Source organism: Akebia trifoliata, chromosome 4, assembly GCF_017979445.1.
Source record: "Akebia trifoliata isolate Shusen 1 chromosome 4, ASM1797944v1, whole genome shotgun sequence".
Classification (NCBI taxonomy): Eukaryota; Viridiplantae; Streptophyta; class Magnoliopsida; order Ranunculales; family Lardizabalaceae; genus Akebia; species Akebia trifoliata.
The window spans coordinates 8,748,670-8,773,258 of record NC_141378.1 but is presented as its reverse complement, the minus strand read 5'-3'; the positions used below and the strand labels follow the sequence as shown (position 1 = coordinate 8,773,258).

The 24,589-nt window shown below is 34.2% G+C and overlaps 2 protein-coding genes across 11 annotated transcripts; both read right to left on the bottom strand.

Annotated features, from left to right (window-relative positions):
• Nucleotides 1-47: 47 nt before the first annotated feature.
• LOC147403550 (putative 1-acyl-sn-glycerol-3-phosphate acyltransferase 5) lies at nucleotides 48-5,794 on the bottom strand. Of its 9 annotated transcripts, XM_086439160.1 has the most exons (6): nucleotides 5,664-5,794; nucleotides 3,552-3,639; nucleotides 3,284-3,429; nucleotides 2,831-3,185; nucleotides 2,578-2,708; nucleotides 48-746 (listed from the first exon to the last, which is right to left on the bottom strand). In XM_086439160.1, exons 4-6 carry the CDS (start codon nucleotides 3,094-3,096, stop codon nucleotides 310-312), a joined length of 834 nt encoding a protein of 277 aa, XP_086295286.1. In that variant the 5' UTR covers nucleotides 3,097-3,185; nucleotides 3,284-3,429; nucleotides 3,552-3,639; nucleotides 5,664-5,794; the 3' UTR covers nucleotides 48-309. The 9 variants fall into 9 exon arrangements, with proteins under 9 accessions (XP_086295286.1, XP_086295285.1, XP_086295282.1 ...); XM_086439159.1 differs by having other exon boundaries at nucleotides 2,831-3,429; nucleotides 5,659-5,794; XM_086439156.1 differs by having other exon boundaries at nucleotides 2,831-3,429; nucleotides 3,556-3,639; nucleotides 5,659-5,794.
• Nucleotides 5,795-11,512: 5,718 nt separating this feature from the next.
• Nucleotides 11,513-14,964, bottom strand: LOC147403549 (fatty acid elongase 3-like). Of its 2 annotated transcripts, none has more exons than XM_086439150.1 (2): nucleotides 13,959-14,964; nucleotides 11,513-11,669 (listed from the first exon to the last, which is right to left on the bottom strand). In XM_086439150.1, the coding sequence occupies exon 1, from the start codon at nucleotides 14,839-14,841 to the stop codon at nucleotides 13,960-13,962; it is 882 nt and encodes a 293-aa protein (XP_086295276.1). In that variant the 5' UTR covers nucleotides 14,842-14,964; the 3' UTR covers nucleotides 11,513-11,669; nucleotide 13,959. The 2 variants fall into 2 exon arrangements, with proteins under 2 accessions (XP_086295276.1, XP_086295277.1); XM_086439151.1 differs by lacking the exon at nucleotides 11,513-11,669 and adding an exon at nucleotides 11,943-11,959.
• Between the last annotated feature and the right edge of the window lie 9,625 nt (nucleotides 14,965-24,589).

Genomic DNA, 24,589 nt, shown 5'->3' with positions numbered 1-24,589 from the left:
ACACCAGACAGAAATATCTCAGTTTTCACAAGTGCAAAAGTCCAAACTAATTTCCAAAAATAAAATCTCATTTTTCAGAGATTAGCAACTTAACGAGGTAAAACTAACTTACATTGACCATAATAAATAAGCCCTAAAACAACAATTTTTTGGTACTATTATAGCAGCAAACGTGTCCGCCTGTAAAAACCTTAAAAAAGGAAAAAGGCCTTACATGGTGATATACACGACAAAATCGTTGCTGCAAAACTCACTACGACAATAAAAGCAATTACATTTATTCTGCCGAAATTGGAAGATCTTGGTTTTCTACTCGTTGTGGTGTTTTCCATGGAACACGGGTTTCACAAAGGGGGATGGTCGAAAATCGAAATAGGTAGCAAATGCAAGATAAACACAAACTAAAGCTACATATACTTTAAACCAGATAGATGAGAAGAATGTGAGGTATGTACATATGCTGGTTAGAGAAATTACCGCTATAAAATTTACCATGCACATCAATGTAGAGAGTTCTCCTTCTGTTCCTTGTTGAGGAAAATGGCCTTGCGCAATGAAATCGGAGAGAAGTTGGTCCTTGAGATGGAATCTCTCCATCAACCAAGTCGCAGCCTCATTTTCAGAGGTCGGGATCTCATTGATGGGGATGCGTTGAACATGAATGTGGACTTCGGCTGGATCTACACCAAAGACATTGTCCATGAACACTGGACAGCGATGCTTGTACCCAATTGTTATGTCATAAACTGCAGTAAATTGATGAAACAAAGGGGGGCAAATGTCAAGAAATAAGTGAACCAGTTATAAGACATTTGAAGAAAACTAAAAATAAAAATCTGGCGACCTTATGAAAGTAATTGATGGCTATGTTCCATGTTAGCTCAGACTACTTAATCAGACAGGATATACACAAAATGTTTATTGGCTAAACGTCTTGCAACCCAGCATAAGCATCTCATTGACAAACCCTATATAATAGAATTTTGAACTATGCTTAGTTGGTATCAAAAGAGGGATCCAATGCCTAGCTCAAACTCTCTAGATTGCATCAGGGTTACCCAATTCGTTGGCGCTGTTTGTTTGTGAAATACAGCGAACCAAAAATTCAATTCATTTTACCTTTTTTTTTTACACCACCCTCCACATAATTGATAATATTTAAGATATCCCCTAATTTCAAACTGATAACATGCGCCTTTGACCTTGGTCTTTTTTAATAGACTGGTGAAAAATGATCAAATAACCTCATCTTCAAATTATGAACAAAAAAAGCTCAACTTTTTCTTCCAAAAATCTGCCATCCCCATCTACGAACCAGGTTCATTCTCAAGTGGCAAACTGCAAACCCGAATTCGAACCGAACGAACCCACAAATTAGGTAACATAGGACTGCATAAGGTTAGGCTGTCACTGAAGCAACTGTCTCTATAGGTTTTCTGAGCCTCAATTTCACTTCATGTAAAGGAAAAAAATGCATTAAGATTTAAGACTATGGCCCTGCTTGGTACAAAGCAAATCATTTGCAAATGCAAATGATTTGTTGGAATCTACTTTACAGATGCTTGGTTACATTTTGAAATTTTTTTGCATTGCAAATTATTTGCATGAACCTCTTAAATCCTTCACAAATTTCAGCAAATAGTTTGCAGCCCAAAAAGTGCTGCAAATCATTTGCATTACAAGTCATTTGTGGTGCAAAGCTTTTGCATTTGCAAATAATTTGCATGGTACCAAGCAGGGCCTATGATACAACACCAGAGAAAAATTTAACTCTTTCATAGATTGAATGGTCAGCTTCACTTCTTGATTTTTACTGAGAGAAGCAAAAAAAGATAACTATGTTTGGTTGTTTGTTAGCTCATTTCCCCAACAAACTACATTTGGGTATATGTTTGGTTAACCATATAGACACATATATGGTCTACGAAGTGCAACCTTATGTTATTAAAGGTGGAATAATCAGCAGAACAACACCTACTATCAACCTTTTTCTAGGCTACCTAGAACTAATGCTGTAGTTTCCTTAAAGGTCAGCTTGTAGAAATGCAACACAAGCACCACCTCGTAGATAGAACCAAGGTTAGAAATACATTAGCTTCTTGTAAAAAAGATAAAAATAAAGACGAATCTAGGAGAACAAGAGGAAAGAATATGTGGCTCTCTCAAACCATGAGTAAGCAGAGGCCACTTTCACACATTCAAGGAGACCACCAGAACAAATATTGGTGATCATGTGGGAACCACCTTTTGACCCAATTTTTTCACTCTTAGTGCCCGAAAACCAGGTCATTTTGTTTCCAGAGTAAAATTTTACAAGATTCAAAATAATCCCACCCTCATTCAAGGTCTCTTTCTGCTAGGCAGAAACAAGAACCTATAATCAGAAGCTAACCAACTGATAAAAAATCATTTGTCTTGACAATTATCTTCATAGTTACTACATCGTCCCAAAATCATGAGTAACCACTTGATTCCATCCTCTGAAAGTAGGAGGCACCAATATTGGAAGATTTGGCAAGAAAACAGAAGCAAAATCAACATTAACTTAAGCAGAGATTAACAAAGAATAATGGAAACCTGCATCTAAGGAGCTCCTCAGAGATTCCAAGCAAGCACAAAAACCCTTTGTTTTTGGAAGAAGCACATTTTTCAGGATAGGCAAGCCATTCTCTGCCGCATACTTTTGACTCTTTATACACTTCTGTTCACTGCAAGTAAAAGAAAGCAAAAAAGCTCAATTAATATTAAATAGATATGAAAATACGATACAGAAAGCACTAGTGTACACCAATGAATGGCATAAAAGATTAATAAAATAGTGAGAAATTACGAATAATCGGTGCCTTCCGGGAAAACAGCAAGCCATAAGGGATCTTGGCGGTCAGTAAAGGTTGATAGCATTTGGCGCATGTTCGGTTCATCAACTTCCCATTTCCTCTCCACTGAAATGAATTCCACAATGTGAAATACCCAACCGAAGACAGGTACTTTCATCAAACTACTCTTGAGCATATATTTAATATAAGCTGCAGTTCCTTTACGTAATGCAAGGTCCCATAAGTACATCCAGTCAACTTCAGTTCTATGGTTCACCATGAGCAAAACCCGTTCCTTGGAAGGAACAGTTTCTCCCGAAAAAACCACTTTAGTCTCATTTATCTTCTCAAAGAGAAAAGGCCATAAAGCTACCCAAGCACCAAAAAAGAAGGATGTCACTTTCCTGCTATAATGCACGCTGAAAAATCGTAACAAAACAGCGGTCGTTGGAACCAAGTAAACTAACATCATGAATGCTGTTGAAATCATCACTATTAAACACAATAGACCCCTCAACACCCTCACAGGAGTTAAAGGGCGGTGCTTGAGACCATTCTCGCAAACTTCCATTTCGTCTCCAGGAATTGTTTAAAGCCTCCAGATGAAAAGCAGCTGCACCATCATGTCAGATAAATTTGCTTAAAATCACTTGAAATGTTCCTAACAGTGCTCTGTTAAAATTCAAGAATTACCAAGGAAACACCAAGGTCTTGGGATCTTTAATTGTGACTTACTAACCAAAAGATGTGCTTAGTATAGCACCATTGCTGATAGAACTTGGCTATAGTAACAGCATAAGGAATCAAGAAACCAAATTTTTTTCTGCAGAGCAAACAAAGTCTGGATAATTTATAATCATTGTATGAAGAGAGTGATGGAATGATTTATAAATACCAGATTTCATATAATGTTAAAAGATAACCATTGTGACAACACAATAGGATATCTAACTAAAGCTCATGCAAGAAGTAGAGAATGAAAATACATAACAATATAGAACAGTTTATGGCAAATCAATGAAATGTGTTGACATGAGCACTTCTAAGAGGATACATGCTACTCACAATATATGATTAATTTGCAACATAAAAAAACTTGGGCTACCCATGTAACATAATATGGCTACCTATGTAACATAAAGATGGACACATGTCCTAACGTCACATCTAAAATGCATAAATTAAAATGTTGTTTGCAACAATTTCTTCTCTATGCCGGCACCCATATTCTCATCTACTCCCACTTCATGCAAATTATGTTTCATTTTATTTATTTATATATTTATCAATAATATACCTTCCCCGCAAACTCATGATTTTCATAGCTAAAAATACCTCTTGTCATTTTCTCAAAAAATACATTCATGCAACTTTAGGAATTAAGCCACTTCTGGGAACTAAAATAAACAGCTACTACATAATCGAAGCATGAGAGCTCCTATAAGAGGTAAATCCAAATCAAAATTAAATTCCACAATAAAACCCAACATATGTATTATGACATATAGAATCAAAACTAAATCCCACAACAATTCTTCAGTCATGTATTACCATCATCATTCAAATTTTGTCCCAACTATTTAGAGATGCATTAATCATTGTTCACCACTCCATTCTATCCAAGGGAATAACTTAAATCACTCACTATAATACTTCATCAACATAGAGTCCTTAATGTAGGTGTCAACTAGGCTAGTTAGTAATCTTTTGGTGATGATACCATAGACCTGGGTTCAATTCGTGCCAGCACCAACTTATTGATCTCAATAAAAACAGGCTTACCGATCTTTAAAACAACAACAATATAAAGTCCTCAAGAGTCTTACTATTTTTCTTATTGCGTCGATACATGGCCTTCTTGTGAAAAAAAAAAAAAAAAACAAACCAAGGAGGATAAAATTGCACAAAACACAAGGATTTACGTGGTTCGGCAATGCGCCTACGTCCACGGATCAGATCAAGAATAATCACTATTTTCTCTTAAGTTTTACCGTCCTAGAAATCTCTATTATAAAATCGGAAGTTGTTAAAACATGTCTATTTCCCAAAAAATAGAAAACCCTTAAGAAAATATTACACAATTTCCCTTTTAGTAACCCTAAAATTTTTGGGGCAGGAGCTCCACCCATGTGCCCCTTGGAGGGGGTGCTGCACCCCCGTAGCTCTGGGTACCACCTATTTAATGCAAGACATTTACACAACACTTTTTTCACCTCTAGAAACTTCAATATACACCTTCTCCCCACTACCATTAATGGAATTTTTTTTTCATGGCCAGCCAGTCTCAAACAACTATCCTTTGTTTCTCAGCTATTAGAACTACTCCTAGAATCTCAAATGCATTTGATTCTGATTTTTCCTTTCCTAGTCTTGAATACAGCCATTCCAAGGTTTCTTAATGTACTCAGTTCTGATTTTATTTTTTGTTTCCTTCCTACTAATCTTGTCACTCACCCACATCTCTATGAGAGGGGGGATGCATTTTTAAGATTTTATACGATATAAACTCATCATAGTTTTCTAATCGGATCTATCTCAAAGTCATCTAACCTCTCAAACACTCCAAAATTATTTCTTCATAAACGAAGTTATTTGCAAATATTGATAAATCCAATCCAACAACACAATTAACGATGAATTCAATCGAATCGATTGTTGGATCCGCAAAAATCTAGATCTCAGAGAGGATAAAAATGTTTAAGATCAAATCCTGATCGATTAAGATAAGCAAATTTTGCTAGAGAATGGATGACGGATTCTAGTACATCTGTCCTATTTTTAGGGTTCTAGGTAACCTAGAGAGAGATCCATGGAATTAAAACTTGAGAATCGGAAGAGAAACCTTACTAGATCTTGTCAAACCCTCGAAGAAGAAGAGATCTAAAGAAGCGCTTCAGTAGACAGTAGCTTTGTCGTGAATTCCGAGATACCCGCTACTGTAACCGTTCTATCCACACTCCCCCACTGTCGCCTTTGGAGTTTGGAACTTTGGATCGGTCCTATGCATGGTTTTTAAATTCGGTATTACGTCTCGTCTCGTCTCGTTCAGCTCCGATACCGAGTTGATTCGGATGATACTTCTCGTTCGAGTTATCTCGTTTGACATTGAGACAATGGTTTTTAACCATTTAAAAAAATCTAAAAAATTCTGAAAAAATTCAGAAATAATTCTTATAGAAACATGAATCCAAAAAAAATATAAAATTAAAAAAAAAATCGATTTGGGAGTGAAAGAATTGAGGGTTGAGGCTTTAACTCGTTTGTATCGATTAACTCGGACGAGATTTTGAAATTCTCATCCGATTCGTCTCGTTTAACTCATGAATTAAACCATTACTGTGCTGTCTCGTTTGTATCGTCCGAGATAATAAAAAATATCGTCCGAGACGATTCGCTTATCTCATGATATGCGGTCGTCTCATAACACTTAGTGAGTTGGTTTCGTTGGGCTCCAATACCGAGTTAACTCGAACGATACATCTTGGTGTCGGATGAGTTCAAAAACCATGGCCCTATGTGGTTTTCTTTTCAAGGACATTTGTTTTCTTTACATAAAGAATCGTCCGATCCAAGTCGGGATCGAAACTCATCGGGTCAAAAGTGATATAAGGATCCCGATCATGAATCGCTCGAGTTTTCCCAAGAAATATCTTATCCAATTTAACTCACTAGAGTTTGTCCGTGCCCGTAGGCACATGCATCATCTATGAAGTTCAAGGTAGAAGAGGAAAAACAATAAAATTGGACAATGAGTAAAGGAAAAGAGAATAAAGTAAGAAGGTCCTGTTGGAAAAGGGGAGAAGACGAAATGCAATACATACACATATATATATATATATATATATATAAAGTTGAAGCGATCTTCTTGGAAAGTGGTAAAAGAAGAAAGACAATAAAGTTGGAGGTGTATCTTTTAAAAAGAGAAGTAGAAAAGTCAAAAAAGAATTGAAAGCTTTATATTTGTAACAAAATTAAATCTCCTTCCCTTTTTGTGGAAGGATAAAGATTGAGATAAAGGGTTGGGAAGGGGAACAATTGTCTTGTTTTATTACATAGTTTTGGATTGGTCAAGTCTCTGGAGTCAACTCTCCTTCTCTGTATCCCCTTATGTTTTGTTATAAAATTTGATGCTTGAGGAGCATGATTTTAAATCTCAAAAAACATTTTTGTCATGTTCATGAACGACACCAAGAATAACTTTTTTAAGGACAAATTTTTAAGAAATAAGCATGAACTACTTGATTTGGGAAGCATGATGTCTCAAATTGCAAGGAGGAACTTTTTAAGTGATGGAATGCATTTGATGCTAGGAGATTTGTAACTAGTCAGTAGTTTTTTTTTTTTTTTTTTTTTTAATACTAAATTTTAATAATTAAATCTTTAAAATAATTTTTTTCCCCATAGTAGATGTGTTCGGACCATAGGCCCAACTAGCAAAGGCGAAGCAACTGGCCTCTTAAAGCACCTTATCTCGATCAAATCCCTTGAGTATATGCACTACCCCACAAACCACATATACAAAGTAAGTCGGGATAAATCCATGTGGATGGTCTCTCCCTTTTTGAAGGGAGGTGCTAGCCACTACATTCAACACTGGTTGGTTCTTTAAAATACAACTTAATATTCCATTTTTATGAAAATTATTTAAAAAAATCAAATGTTTATTTTGAATTTTTAAATAAATGCAAGTTGACTCAATGAATTGGACCATAATCCAGTTGGAGTCTTGCAAATTTGATAAATTTTTTGTTCAATCATTGATTCGATGTTTAAAACATTAATTTGCATGACAATGGTACTTCGTGTGTCCTTGTCAGAAAGCTTTGTCTCGACAAGGGTTCTTGATTTTATGCTTTATCCTAATTCTCTTCGCTTCAAATTTTACCTTTGAAAGATGATACTGTTTTCGAAAACTATCATAGTCTTATTCCAATTAGGTTTAGACAATGAAATATTTCTCAAAATTTAAGTGATGTGTATCCTAGGGACTACCTAATGTTTGGATGGTTGGACTTGAAAAGATTTTTGCTCACAGAATACAAGATCCACCAATCACATGAGTCTGCGTGTATTGAATGGCATCCCCAATTTACAAAACTGCCCCCACCAGGCTTGTGGCAAGCACTAGCGAGCCTATGAGCATTGTTACTGTAGACACCTCAATTTGAACGGGCCACTTCTCGAAAGGGCCCAAAAATATCGATTTTCCAAATAAATGGGCCAACGGGCCTTAAGGGCCCAACTCATTGAAAATGGACATTTTTACCAAACCGAGGCCCCTAAGACCTCTCAATGGTTTAGGAGGCCACCAAAAGGACTCGGCCTACCTTACGACTTCCCAACATTCACCGCTCCGCTTCCAAAATAAAAAACGTCAAATTTTCGATAAATTTCACTAACGGGCCTAAAAAGCCCGATTCGCCAACACGTGGCATTTTTGATCAAATTAATGATTGCAAAAATCTAAAAAAATTAAAAATTAAAAAGGTGAGACTTGAGATGCCTACCCTTCCTCTACTATCACCGCTCCGCCTCCGTATTCGTAAAAATCATTTCTAAAACCCAAGCCCAACACTACAAAGCCCACAAATCATTAACCATATCCAATTCATTATCCAACCCACAACCCACATCAACCAATCACTCTTTTATCATCAAAAGATGACACATGTCATCACCCCATCTCACCTCCCTCACCCAACTACCTACCCCATTAATTTGCTTTAAATCCCATCTACCCACATATCAACCCATCACCTTTTCTCTCAAATCAAACACATCTACCCACACCCCTAACCTATACCTCCCCTAATCTACCCTCATCATTCCCTACAAAACCTACATCTACAACCTAAACCTACACCATCCTCTCAAGTCAAACACTCAACCTCTCCCATCAACCTATCCCAACCCTTCATTTCCACCCACTTTAACACATGGCATCATCTCCTTCATCCTCCCAAAATATCATCAACCACCTCTTTAAATCCTTCATTCTCTTAAACCAAACACCATTTAATCTCAACCACCATCTTAAACTTACCTCACCAAATACTCCACCCAAATGAGTTGGGTAGGATCCAAACCATTTGGGTCAAAACTCACCCATTTAACCCCCCTTACCTAAATACCCTCCAATCTCCTCTAAATTACACCCACTTCTCTCTCAAACTCATAACCATTCTACCCATTTTCTTCACTTCACCCCATTATATCCCTAAAATAACTCCTAAACATCTATAAATACCCTCCTCCTCTTCCCAAAAATGGCCCCCAACTTCTCATTACAAAACTTCTCCCCAACACTCTTTCTACTAACAACCATCACCAATTCTCACCAAGTTTACCAACTCTCTCTCACAAATCTTCTACAAGTCTCACTAAAACAAAAGAAATCCCTACTCTCTCTAATCACCTCTTCCCCTTCTCATACTCCTATATTATACTAAGGACTCAAGAAGACTCAAGCAATAAGAAGAAAAGAAGAAACAAGATACAAGGTGGGTTTGAAGCACACCCCCCTCTCTTTCTCTAACCTTCTACTCTTTCCCTCTTCTAACATCCCCTTCTTCTATTTTATTTTACCCCTTTTGATGATTGGGCCCCAAAGCTAAGGTTCATATGGGTCATTTCCATTAATGAAATGACCCTATGATCAAGCCGAAAATGAATCCCTACTTAGGGAACAAATGCACCCACGTGGCACATTTTTCACCTTCTTTTAAAAATCAAAATGATCGAATATTTGAGGTTACCGCCACGTGGCGGGGAGGAAAGGGTGCCTAACACCTTCCCTTTTCTTCAACCGAGCCGCTTACCCAAATCTCGAGGTTTGACTACCCCTTTATCCATCGTGAGTCACTAAAATGCCAAAAATCTCATCTTTTGGAAAATGTACCCTGGGTGACCATTCACACCCACTTCCAACTTGAATGGTGGCGACTCCAAATCATTGTAGATGTAGTCATCATAATGACGAAATCACGCGTCTACAGTTACGAAAAATTCCGTGAGCAAAAAATCTCTCTATGGACTTGCACAAAACTTGGTGAGAAATCTCTTTGCTTTATGGTCTTCCCTTGACTATTATTTCTCATGTGCGAAAAGGTTATTGTGGAGCATCACTCTGTTTGAAATTTGTTGGGGTATTTTGATAGTGTAACAATCGCACGTTTGAAATTGCCCTTTGGGTTGTGACTTGAATAAGAGAGATTTTATTTGCCACACCAACATTTGCTAATGCCACACCAATTCATATGTAAATCACCAAAGAATTAGCGCACATTTGGACAATATTACCAAAAAGTGTGGCAATAGAAACTCTCTTAATTAATAGTATCTCCATGTAAATCCCGAGGGGTTGGTTCAATGGCAATTTTAGATTGATAATTGGTTAATGCCCATAGGTCATGAGTTCGATGCCCAGTATGAGCATTAAATCCTCATGGGCCACCCACAATGGTGCATCCTCACTTATCTAGTGCGTGTGATGTGTGAGAATTGCACGTGCCTTGGGACTAGGGCTACAACTTGGGCGGGTTGGAGGGTCAACCCAAGTTGTAGAACCCTCAACCTGACCACGAGTTAGAGCTCATTAACCCAAGCTTAACTCGAAATTGAGCTTTTAAAATTGAGTTAGTTTAGTTAGGTAATTTTAGACGAATTGGGCTCATTAAGCAAGTCTAATTTCATTTTTAAATTAGGTAAATTTTGGTGTGTTGAGCTCATTTTTCTCTCTTTAAATTTTAGGTAAAACCGATTCTTCATCTTAAAAAATCTGTAAAATACTATACTTAAACACATATAGCAATAAATTTAAATATAAAAATAAAAATCAATAAAAATATTTGTTTACAAATATATTTAGGAAAGAAAACTATTATTTTTTAAATAAATAAATAAAAATATTTATATGTAAATATATAGCATCGGGTTTGAGTTGAGTTGGATTGGCTAGAGCCTCAACTCGAACTCAACCTGCATTCAATTCAGGTTGAGATTTCGCTACGTGAAAACTAGAAAGTTCTACAGGAAAATTCGACGGACCAAGGCCCATGAATTTTAGAAACTAAAATTCAATAGCCTAGCCCATCGTAACTTGTGATGTTCCCTAGATTCAATGGCTTAGAGCCGTCGAATTTCTCTAATCTTCCATTAATTTGATGGTTTCAACTTGTCAGAAGAAAAAATTTGACAATGAAAATTTTAATGACATGATCCGTCAAATTTTATGAAATTCGACAATCTTGGACCATTGAATATGAGTTTTTTTCACATTGAGTTTCCTAGTCTAAGCTCAACTCATTTTTCATAACTTAGTCCATGCTCGCCCATCCATCGGATTGAGTTCGGGTTAGCCCGCCCACCCAGGATTAATCCTTGGGACAAGACCATGGTCTATGGACTGGGCAAATGTCATATACGAGACCAGTCCATTGTTTGTAGGGATACCCGGTTATCCCAAAAAAAGTACCTCCGTATCAAGCTCCACAAAATATAACGATATTCATCTCCAAAATCAGACATTGATGTGGTTCTTACAAAATATACTCTGATGTCTTGAGTCATAAAATGATTCAAAATATATTTTTAACCTAAATTGAATAATTCAACTTTAAATGAGTAAATCTTATCATGATTTATACGTAGAAGAGTTCAGCCCTTCATGATCTTTCCTTGCTGTGAAGTCAATTACAAATGCACAAATAACTAATTGTATAAATAAGACCTTGACTTACTTTTCAAAATGGGTTGATAATGTTACAAAAAGACAAAATCCCTTCTTGAGTGGTTGATTGATTTAACCAATCATCAACTTAGAGATCTCTAATATTGATGGTACCATTTCCCTACCTGTAATAATATAAATCTTGATCAGATGATATTTGTACAATCGAGATAAAATTATGTTTTAATTTCTACAAGTGGTAATATCAAACACTTGTGGGCATCCAATTTCAACATCTGACCTAAAAAAGATGTGAAGTAACATAAAATAATAGGTAGAAGATTAGAAATCATTCTTTGGTGGTGACTGATTTCTCACGCACTATCTTCCCCCACCCCACACACACACACACAGGGGTATCTGTTCAACGTTTAATCTTACACAACGTTTCTGAACTCTGCAAGTATGGCCCCTCCTCCAATACTCACTAAACATATTTTAGTTATTGGGGGACAATAAGTGGAATGAGTGTGACCCACCCAACTTTAAATCCTTGAAATTGTATGGACTATGTCACCCCCAATATAAAAAACAGCTTGCATGATTGCAAACCAAAAGTGTATGATACACAATAATTTATACAGCTTGAGAAAACTACATATTTGTTTTTGGTGGAAGAATTATTTTTTGTCATTTTGCACGAGAAAATATTGAAGATATGTACGTCTCTGGGTTACCCCAAAAATTATATAATTCGTGCATTTTTAAAACACATGAAAAGAATAATTTTAAATTTTACACTTATTTTTATTTCATTTTATACAAAATGTGATTTTGACATCGTGATGTGATGTGGAGGAACATGATTCATTTAGTCGTCCCGATGTCCTCGGGATTAGTCTTTATTGTTGTTGTCATTGGAACAGTTGAGATACCTCTTTGATGGCAATCTTCGAGATCAAATGGTCTCGTCTTCAGCCTAACCTTTGATTTTTCTCTAAAATGTTCGTTCTCTTAAATTTTTTTAACTTATTCATAAAAAATATTTAAAGAATACGACCTCATTTTCAATCCATCATGTTCAATTTTAGTCAAAAATCTATTGTCCTCTATCGTTCCAAAATTACTAGATTAATCTTCAGTATTAAAGGTTTCCCGGAAGTAGAGTCCTGAGAGGTTGAGTATAAAAATTTAACTCCAAAGATTGAAAACGGATATTCTACCAAGAGGTTGAATATATGTGCATTTTAGGTTATTTTCACTACCAATGATATGTTTTCAAATTCAACACACAAGGCATCTCAAATATTCGTCAAAGTACAAATTTTGGACGACAAAACAAAGACTTACCCACCAAAAGAAATTCCAAATATAAAACAATAAGGATCTGTTTGAAGTGGAGAAAAATGGGCACCATGAAAAAGAGATTCCAATGCTCGATTACTCCTAGGAAAGTATGGAGAAAAAAATCAGGAGAGAGAGAGAGAGAAGGAAGGACACTGTAGCGATGGACAATGGCAAAGATAGAGAGGAGCGGTGTGGTTGGTCGACTGTGGGAGTGGCTATCGACCATGTAGTTGGTCAGTCAACAGTAGTGGTCTGCGGTTGCGATGGTAGTCTATGGGAGTAGTGTTAGTGATGAGAAAGGAACAAAGAAAAAGAAAAGAGAGATTGTTGTAGATTCTATGGGGGTGGATTTCATTTTCTCATGATATCGGTGAGAATGTGAAAATTTTCATAGAAATTAAGCAATTAAACAATGAAAAACAAAAAATTTCATTGAAAATATATTTTTCATGCCAATCAAACAGACCCTAATTTATAGAGAATTTCATGGCAAAACCCAATTTCACAAGTCCACAAATAATCCTCCTCAGCCAAAACTGATTTTATCTAGAATTTCTTTTGCCAAACCCAATTTCTCTTTTCTAGTTATTGGGTTTTCGGGTGAAGGTGAAAAATTGATTTCCATAGAAAATGGGCAATTAAACAACGAAAAATGAAAGTTTTCATTCCAAATATATTTTCCATGATTAGGTAAACCCAATTTCACGACTCCTTAAATAATGAAACAATCCTCCTCAACCAAAACTGATTTTATATAAAATTTCTTTGGCAAAACCTAATTTCTCTTCTTATTGCACTCAAACAACCATCTAAAAAAAAAAAAAAATTACATCGCTATCAAATACGTAAAATTTCTATACAAAAAGGGCGTCTTGTTATTCTCCCTTACATCTTTAATTAAGTCTATTTAGAATTTAGGTTACATCATACAGAGTAGGTTAATAATAATTATAATGTCCAACCTGGTCCTTCCAATTAACTTCTGCCACGTGTATCTTAAAAAACTGGAGCTTACCATTTTTGTTGTTGGACTCCAGAAGAACCCTAACACAGAAAAAAAAAAAAAAAAAAAAAAAAAAAACAGAGGAACAAAAAAAAAAAAAGAAGGAAAAATCAAACCAACCAACCTCAAAGATCCTTCTTTTTAATATTCTCTCTCTCCTTCATCTCCAATTCTTGAACGTTACTCTTCTTGAGATGCATCTTCACATAAAAATTCAAGAAGAACAGAAGAATTGCTCCATTAAGCACAGAATTAAAAACCCAAGCCCCAATTCCATTACACCCACCTTTCATCAAATGTAACAGAAGAACCCAAATATGGCAAATTAAATTGCAACCCAACAACAAAATCTGACAATTAACCACAAATGGGAAACAAGCACTCGGTAATCCAATTGCGATCCAAAATCTATACCCATAAACCACAGAGTATACAAGAGTCGTCGAAAGAATCGCCACAACTTGGAAAGATTGAGAGAATTCGAGCCATAGAAACGACATGAAGATTAGAATCGATTGGTTGAAGATTCGAAAGAAGGTTAATCTCCTATGTCGAAGAATCGTGAAGAATGTACGGAACAAGTGGAGGAATCTAGAGAGATAAAACAGGTAAGACCAGAAGAAGACCCGACCCGTTGGCCTGGTTCCTAATGGGAAGCAGAGGTACCATTGAAGAGGGGTTTTGGATCTTGTCCAGAACCAACGTGTATCGCGAATTTCTGAAGCGGACGAGAAGAGAAGTCCGACGAAGATGATGAAGGAGATTAAGGCCATGGAGAGACTATGAAGAGCTGGGATTGGGCCAAGTGGAACAGGACGACGACGACGAAAGAGGGAGAGAATCAAGTGGAGGAAGATTGATAAGGTAACGTAGGAAGCTATGGAAGTGAAGAGGAAGGACCAAGTGGAGCCCCATGATTGGCTGTGATTCCATCTGAAACCAATTATTGATGGGTGTTCTGATAACCAGTATCTCAAGTTCTGGTTTATGGTATTAGTTCCTCCCATCTTCAATCGGTTTCTAGCTCAGATGGAAACGGTGGTGATTTCTCTTTCTCTTTATATGAGAGAGAGAGAGAGAGAGAGGTGGGTAGGTTGGACATAAGAAGATGGGCTTAAATTTGGGTGGTTGTTGATGATTGGCGGTGAGAGACTTATAGGCATTCAAGTCGTAACTCCTTCTCTAAAGTGGTTTTCAACTCTCTCAACTTAGGAAATTTCTTCTATCCAACGCTGGTGGACTAATGTCATCCAATCAATGGCTGAGGTTTTTTACAAGATATTTCTAAAGATTTTTTTCTTTTCTAAAATGGATGTATGAGAAATCTGGGCTTTTAATTACGGTCGGATTATATTCGAAAGAAAAATACTAAATCGCTTTCAAAAAATTTATTACTTTTGAACAAGAAAAACTTTAATTTTGAAAAAAAAATTAGTTTATATCTTTTCTACAACAAATTATAATTAAGTTAATAATTCTATAGATAATATGTGATTTTTTTTAAAAAATATATATTTTATAATGATTTGAAATATTTTTTTTTCTTCTTAGATTCTTCAAAATTGAAATCGATGAATATTCATGTTTTTTTTTTCTAATTTTTATTCTATTTATTTTAGAATTAAAATCGGAATCGAAAAAAATATAATAGCTATGATTCTAAATGCCTTAAGAATTGAATCAAAACCAACTCATTGACATCCCTACCTGTGCACTTCCCTTAGTAATAATGCGGTGGTGTGCACAAAATCATAGATGTTATGAATTAATTTAACCCGGTTATATTCGAAATCTAAATTTTAAGATTTGAAATGTTGGAGTAGATTGAATAAATGAGTTGATTATGGTTTGATGTTCCTTGACTGCCACAAACACAGATTCATCCTTAGATTCACCTAAATTCAAATGATATATTATTTTTGAAAAATATATTTTAAGACTTTAAAATTTAAAATTTCTCAAAACATCTTTTTATATTACTTTTCTATAATATTGATGTGGGCTCTTATAAAAAGAAAGAGTTTTAATTTAAAAACAACGAGAGAAAATGCCAAAGAAAAAAAGTTAAACGATTCATTAAAACTCATTTACGTCCTATTTTAAGAGAGCTGCTAATGCTGCACCAACTTTTGCTTATGCCATCCAAGATGTAAGGGTAGCGTTAGCAAAAGCTTGTGTGACAATAGAATCTCTGTATTTTAACTCCCATTTTAACATTAGGCAATACGCCGTGCGTCAAACGCAATTGGATATTAAAGATATTCTATAACTGATTACATTTGTTAATATTAATAATTTTTAGCTTCTTTCACAGAGAGATTTTATCTTCAAAAAAAGATTTTGTCATTTACCTATTTATTTAAATACAAACCCGAGAGGTTTAGGGAAAAAAAAATTTATAAAAAAAAGGAAGGAATTTGTTAACAAGGGCACACGTTATTAGGACACACGATAAAGTGAAATAAATACACTTAGAAAACTAAAAACTAAGGATATATGTCAATAATAAAAAGTTAATTTTCAAACTTTATTTATTGCACTTTAACTTGTGATCTTAGGACGTTAACAAGATCGGCTTCATTGACGCATGTACGGAATCATAGATGCTTTTCACCGAGATATGAGTGAAAAGCATTTATCACTATGTTTGCACCTCTTCTTCAACAACGTGAGAATCAATGTCAATTTTAATTTGAATCGTGATAATTTGACCACCCCACGTAGCACACTCAATTGACTCTCTTAATGTGACAAATTAGAGGTCGTAGATCCGTATGTCTCAAGATACACAACTACACTTTTCCCTAAAAAATATGTATCCCAAGAGAATAGTGTATCCTTAAGCATATAGATCTACGATTTCCAAACTTATCATGTCGGGATAGTCGATTGAGTGTGCCACATGAGGTAGTCAAATGATTATGATTCTTTTAATTTTGAGTGTTAATTTTGTAATTCAACCTGATATGGTTCATTGACGTGGCATGGGCAATGAATCGTAGATTCTTTTCCTCGGGATACACAATCGACCTGTCATTTGTAGTCGTGAATCCCAAAGGTGCATTTGTGTATCCTGAGCGAAAGAATCTATGAATCTTTGCTCATGACACATTGATGAGTTTTTGAGTCACACTGTTAAGTTGAGTTACAAAATCACTAATCTTTAATTTTACTCAAAGATTTACCTAGGCAGAAATAACTGTTGCATTTTTATTATAAAAATTCCTTTAGAGGTCTAACAACTCCCAAACAACCTAACTTTATGAAGTTTGGTACCCACCAGCCCTTACTTTATCAAGTTTGTTACTTAGAAAACCTTGGAACTTAAATTTTCACCATTGAATTTTATTTTAAATTTGAGAGTTCGATAGTCATCCATTTCAACATCAACGATTAAGTTCAAAAATATTTTTTTTAAATGTTTTATTTTGAATTTGAGCTTTTACATGAAATCTATAAGGCCGTGGTGTTGGATTGCTAATTTAATAATTCATGTGGGCCCAACGATCCTTAGTAAGATTTAAAATCTTACTACATTAGTCATGCTAGTCTGATTTATAAAATAAGTTTTGTTCACTAACCAACTTAATAAAGTAAGGGAGTTTTTATAATAAAATTACATATAGGTCTGCCCCGTAAATCTCTCTCTCTCTCTCTCTCTCTCTCTCTCTATATATATATATATATATATATATATATATATATATATATATATGTATTTTTTATCATTGTGCTTGGAAACACAATTTTCAAAAAGCCCAATATTTTATGCCAAGCAAAATTTCTAATAAATAAATACAAATATTCCCTAACGTTTGACCTTGATATTCGCATAAAGTATATCGCGTATTTTGCACCGTGTGAATTGTTTTGTGAATCCGAAACATCCATATTCAATCATATATTGGTAGCCGACTATCGAATGAGGATAAAAGGGTCTTTAGGCCACACGTTAAAATGAAATAAATACATTTTGAAAATTGAAATTTATAACGAAAATGCCCTTAAAATTTTGAGAGATTTTATTGCCACACCAATTTTTACTAATAGCACCTCAAAATTAACTACACTTTGAAAACTTAAAATGCATTAAATACACCTAAAAAATGGTTTTTTATACCAAAATTATCCTCATTCTTTGTTAATATTATTTCTAATTATAATTTATATTATAGATTTGAGTTGGATACTATCGAATATCTGATAGAATAATCAAATCGAATCGAATGTTAATTTAGAATACTCTTTTGACTACAAATTGGAATATATATATAAAATTAATTCACAAAACTGGATCAATAAGCTTTCATAGCCCTACCCCTAATCAACTATCGACTTTGATCACTAATCCAATCCCCCCCACTCCCCCTGGAAAAAAAGGGTTAAGCGCTTGATCTTAAGTCCGTGACTCAAAGTCTTTCAAAACCCATTAAATTTAGATCAAGTTACATACTAATAGGATTGGTTTCAGTATAAGCCATTACAAACGATTTAGGTTTAAACTAAGCCCGAGTTGAACCCGCTCATTAACAACCCTAATGAACATTCCCTAGAGTTTCTTAGGGAAATTATTCTCTAACAAATACTTTGTTGGACACCTCCCACCCTTTTTGGTTCTTTCTAGAATGATAGAAACAAAAGCGTTGAAAGCAAAAGTTGGAGTGTGATTGAAAAATTATTTTTTGATGAGAAATGTTTTTCAAAAAATAACTTCTTTAGACATACTGATAATTTAGTTGGAAGTGCTAACTTCTTTTATAATTAAATCAGAATCTACTATTCACATCCCAACGTTTACTTATTACACTCCATTTCTTAAATTATTCATTACACCCCAATTGAAGAGTAAAACACTCCATTCAAACTTTACAAAAGTTTCTGTTGAAGTTATTAATTCAACATTGCAAAGCAATATAACACATTCATCCAAGTAACTTCAACAGTTGTTTACAGGTAGTATTAAGCCCTATAAAATCCTAAATCTAACAAATAGAAATCTGGAGAGAAAAAAAAAAAAGAGAGAAGAGTTTCTATTGGCACCCCAATTTTTTACTTATTCTCATTCATTGATTTATTTTTTAGAGATTTTCCCCAAAACATATGCAATTTTTGTTGAAATTCCGATTTTGGTACACTGTTCGTTTTAATTCTAAAAACATACACACGGTACATTGTTCACTTTTACGCATCTAAAAAATCCTAGGTTCGTCATTTTTTAATAGCTACAAATTCGCTAATATATCTACAAATTCATAGATATTAAAAAGAGTTATGCTAGAGTCACCTCAAGCTGGAACCTCATATCTCACTTCTTGACGTGAAAGTGGATAGGAATCATAGATCTTTTTTTCACTCGTATCTCGATGAAAGCATCTATGGCTCTCATACACTTTCACATCAAGAAGTGTGATATCAGATTCCAAATTGAGGTCACTTCAGCATTATTATATTAAAAATGACGAAATACATACATGTGTAAAGGTGAACAGTGTACCTTGTGCATGTTTTCGGATATTAAAATGAACAGTGTACCGAACTTGGTATTTTGGCATATTCACGAACCGGTAATTCACCCTATTTTTTAAATTCTAATTGGGGTGTCAATATCAGCTCTCTTACATTAATAGTTCGAAGAATTTTTCTAGCTACAAACAACGTTTGACATAGGACATCAAACATGGGATCAAGTTGGGAGAAAAATGCAGATTTCATAATCACAGATAAAGATTTTCATAGAATTCATTTTTCTAGAGAATCCCAAGGAATGACTTTGTATTTCAATTATATGTTTGATGAACATATCTTTGCAGAGTCGTGCTAGAGTACTGACCTAAAGATTGGACCTCACATCACACACACTAACGTGAAAGTGGATAGGAATCATAATTGCTTTTTCACTTGTATCTCGAGGAAAAGCATCTATCATTCCCATGCACTTTCATGTCAGGGTGTGCGATGTAAGGTCCAATCTTGAGGTCACTTTAACATTATCAGAGTATTCAACTATGAATTGCTATGGGCCATGTGTGTGCTCATACCTGAGGAGCAAATGAGAAAATAAATGAACTAATTATTTGATCATGATTTCATTGCATGTTAAACTAATTGAATAATTCGTTAAAAACCCTAATTTGTTTATGAAGTTATAGGTTAGATATTTCAACAAGACAACAACACGTCTTAAATAATGTTTCATGTATCTTTACTTTCTCTGTCTTTGTCCAGAGGCAATAGCAATCTTAATGAGCTAGCCACAACACGTATTTTAAAAAAATGTTCTAACATCCTACTTTCGTTCTTTAAATGCAAAATTGCTACCCCACCAAAATTAACATCCACCCATGAAAATGAAATAAATGCCGGCATCAAAGTTTGGTGTTAGGTGGAGACATTACATTTACACTTGCATACATTTAAGAAAATGAAACTTTAACACATTTCAGATAGCCCATCAACTCATTTAATAATAAACTAATGACTTCCTTACTCGAAAATTTTCACTCGGTATGTACTCGACTGACATGGAAAGGGTACAAAATCGTTGATCATTTTTATTTGTGTATCACGAAGAAAAAGATCTACAATTTTGTGCCCTTGCCACATCAGCCACGTACCAACCAAGTAAAAATTTTCGAGTCAAAAAATCACAAATCTAAATAATAAAGACAATTATGTTTATGGGTCAATTGTCTTACTTGAGTGATGATTTTAGTCCTTTTCCTTTCATTTGAAATATCTAACCGGTCCATTAGTAGAGTAGAATGATGGGCCATTATGGACCATTAAAGATTCGTGTGATTTGACCAGGTTCAAGGAATTTGGTGAAGTCTGTATGAATTCAATTGTTGTTTTCATCATTGGATTCAATTATTGTAGTTTGTTGAAGTTTTTAATTGAATTTCATAATGAGTATAACATTCATATCTATTACTCCCAACTCCAAGAGGTTGGCTCAACACTAAAGCTAGCGACAAGGGTTTGATCCATTTGGTCATGTGTGTTGAAACTGATTTACCTCTTGACTTATACTTTGTTGCACATTGTGAAACTTTTGTAGGGTTCATGGTCATTATGGAGGAAATCCTCTAAGAAGAGGATAGATTAGTTACACTTATATATGAAAAATCAAGATCTAGTGATATAACAAGTCGGCATGAATTCAGGTAAAGTAAGAGCACAAGTTTGTAAAAAATTGTGTACCTTTACCATCGAATGATCTCCTATTTATAAAATTACAAAAATCTGAGTGTATCGTTAGTTGTTTGATTGATATCATGTTTTCTAATTTCTAGATAAATATGTGTTAACATCATACCGAGTCTTACCATCTCATGTCTAGAAAATATGGGCATTTTTCAGTGTGTCAGTAGACATGTCCTAGGCACGTTAACCATTTCTTGTCAAAGTGATGTAGTGCTAGAATGTGTGTGCATGCCAGGGGTAATTCAACCATCCCAAGTTAGAGCAGTGCTAACTTTATTTACTGTGGAGTCTGGTCAGTCATTTCTTGGGATGTGTCTGTGTCTTCCTTGCTAGCTTTCCTTCATGTTGGGGCCCTTTGTACTTGTGAGCATGAATCTGAGTCAAGAACGTTGTGCTCGTGTTTGGGCCACATGATTGTCATGTTTTCACTAATGATACCTCAATTTTTAAAATTTAGATTAGATTTAAAAAATAAAACTATTTTAGGCTTATCTAATCAAAGGCTTCAAAAAATGGATGGTCACCAAAGTCCCAAATTTAAAATGGGGTTGATCAATGGTTAAAAACTATCCTTTTTTTGAAAAAAAAAAAAGTTCTTAAAAAATTTGTATTTTACATGGATGTGGAACAATTATAGAACAAAGCTTATCTGCAGGGATAGGGAAAAGTCATATACATTAAATCAGGATGGCTTATTAAACATAAAGGGCCCACTCATGCTTTTTATCCTTTCACGTCATGCGTAAGCTGTGATCAAGTCCTTGTCATTGCCTCACTGAATGTGATGGAAATGGAATAAGCATAGTTCCTCAGAATCTCTACAAAATCAAAATGATTATAAAAGGGATAAACATGGTTTCATGAAAGGTGCTACTAAAAGAAAATATACTAATCTCTATAAAATCAAAATGATTATAAAAGGGATAAACATGGTTTCATGAAAGGTGCAACTAAAAGAAAATATACTACTAAATAATGTTATCAACTTTAATCTTTCTCGAGATTGAGACTAGCACTAAAAAATATTAGTGACCATGGTTTCAAATATCAGTCTCTGTCTTGTCTTGGTATCCATCAAGATCGAGTTTATTTGAATGAGTAAAATCATTTTCAACAATTTTTTGAGAAAAATAATGCCCAGAAGTATAATTATTGGTACTCTAGTTCTTTAAAAAAAATAAAATAAAGGGTAAAAAAATAAAATGTGAAGTGTAGATACAAAAACTTGTATTACATTAAAATCTGCTCTGATGACTTGGGATCTGCACCTCCCAATGCTTGGGTGTGCTAATACAATCTCTCCAACATCTATGTTAAGTAAACATAAAAAATGGGTGTTTGTTCTTATATTTGTAGGGGAAAATCCTAGTATCTTCTTTGATTCAATCCATTTTAGCAAGTAGATCTTGACTAGGAAGTATTAAATCAAAATCCCTTCCTTATTCAAATTTTTGCTTTTGTTTTTATTTTTGGGATATTTCCCGATTAGAGATCCAGCCATTTTTAATAATGGAAAATCCTTCATTTTTGGATTGATTTATTTGTTCTATCATAATGACTTGTCCTTTCGTATTCCCTCAACCAGCTAAGCCTTCAACTCATAACTAGGACTTTGACCGAATCAACTGATCTTTTCTAATCGTTCAAACTTAGATGAATTAGCTTAGGTTTCTATGACTTACTCAAATCCCCAGGTGCTTTTGTGTCATCCCCTAATATTTCATATAGAATTCTAGAGTTCTAAAGTCTAGAATTAAGTTATAGTTTGAACTTGAAAGAGAAAATTAGATATTAAGTGATCGTTGATTTAAAATTTGTTAACAAACATATAAAAGAACAAAATTTGTTTTAAATCAATATATGTTTTGGTCTTTTAAAATATTCAATTGTTGCCCATAATTTTAAAAATCATCTGAGATTAAGATGACTCACCTCGATCTTGAAGGTAATTGATAGAGATAGTAATAAGGGATATAAATGCACTAAAATTAATTGAAGAATTAGCATCATAAAACACTAAATAAAGGAACAAAAACCATTTTATGGATCTCAAAATTTTGAAAAAAATGGTTATTATTTTTATATATATGACCATTATAAAATGTTAAATAGTATTTTAATTTTAATTTATAAAATAATTAAATAAATCCATATTTAATTTCACTCAACTCAATCATTAAGGTACGTCATTAGGCGTGACATATGTGTTGATCTCTTTTCTAATTTTCCATCTAATACTAATATTATTTTGATGTACTTTTTTGTTTGTTTGGGACTTTTCAACAATGCTGTCGCTTCATATACGAAGGTGATGGAATTTGTGGGGCATGGCCAGTTGGTCTGAAACATCTAATTCATGGGAAACGTTGAGAAGTGGAGAATGATGGAGATTCCATATGTTTTCTATGATCATAAAGCACCATATATATTATGATGTCAATTAGATTTGATTTACCAGTTAAAACATGACTTTCATGCTAATTATGACAAGAAAAAAAAAGGTTATTTTTAGGATCCAATGACATTGTACATCAAAAGAGAAACACAGGTTCCATAAAGATCACAAGAAAATCTTAATTACAATTTGGATTACTAAAAGAAAAATATTGATTTTTTTAAATATCGATCTCTAGGATCAGTTTGTTTAGATTGAGCTTGATGGTATTGGTCAATGGATGAACAACTAGGGGTTGGCAATGGGTCGTGTCGTGTTGAAGTAAAACAATTATGAAAATTAAATTTTTACCAAATTCAAACTCGACACATTTATTAAAGGAAAAATTACTTAAAGTACCCTTATGGAGGGAGTTATTTTTAAATAGTCCATGAGTTTTGCATGGCGGCTTGATAGGACATTTAGTACACTTTTTATTTAATAATAATCCCTCATTATTTAGTACCGAATTCACCACTTTTTATTTATTGTCGAATTCAACACTTTTTTATTTAATGTTGAGTTCACAATTTTTATTGTCGACCTCATCACTACTTACTATTGAGCTCACCCTTTTTTTATGTACTATCCAATTCAACGCTTTTTATTTACAATCAAGTTTATTAATTTTTAATTTAACACTGGTAAAGCCACCCATTTCCAATTTTTGAGTTTTATTTATTTTTTTTTTTTCCGAATGGAATACATGGAAAGATTGACTAAAAACTTGTGGTAATGACTTGTTTAGACGATTTCATCCACACACACACACACACACATACAAATCTTGATTGATTTTCATTCAAAAATTAAGAAAAAAAAAAAGTGAACAAACCTTAATTTTTACATACATTTTTGAAATGTTTGAAAAAACCCTTGAAAATGACTTATTCTTCTTAAATCCTATTTGACAAAATAGAATTTTCGAAACTCGATTAAGATACCAAAAGTAAAAAAAAAATATTTATGAAAACAATGAGTTCAAACAGTTAGGACATTCCATTGTGAGAAATGTGAGAGATGGAGTCTAGTGACTGTTAAGAAAGGAGTATTTTACCAAATGAATTATTAAGAAACTGCCCAAAATTTAAGGACTATTTAGGAAAAAGTTTATCCGT

What these genes read in the sequence shown, in the direction of transcription:
- LOC147403549 (XM_086439150.1), bottom strand. Translation starts at nt 14,841, where the DNA reads ATGGGAGGAACTAATACCATAAACCAGAACTTGAGATACTGGTTATCA.
- LOC147403550 (XM_086439159.1), bottom strand. Translation starts at nt 3,387, where the DNA reads ATGGAAGTTTGCGAGAATGGTCTCAAGCACCGCCCTTTAACTCCTGTG. An exon ending in CCGGAAGGCACCGATTATTC is followed by an intron (nt 2,709 to 2,830) that starts GTAATTTCTCAC and finishes TTTTACTTGCAG; the next exon opens with TGAACAGAAGTGTATAAAGA. An exon ending in GAGGAGCTCCTTAGATGCAG is followed by an intron (nt 747 to 2,577) that starts GTTTCCATTATT and finishes AATTTACTGCAG; the next exon opens with TTTATGACATAACAATTGGG.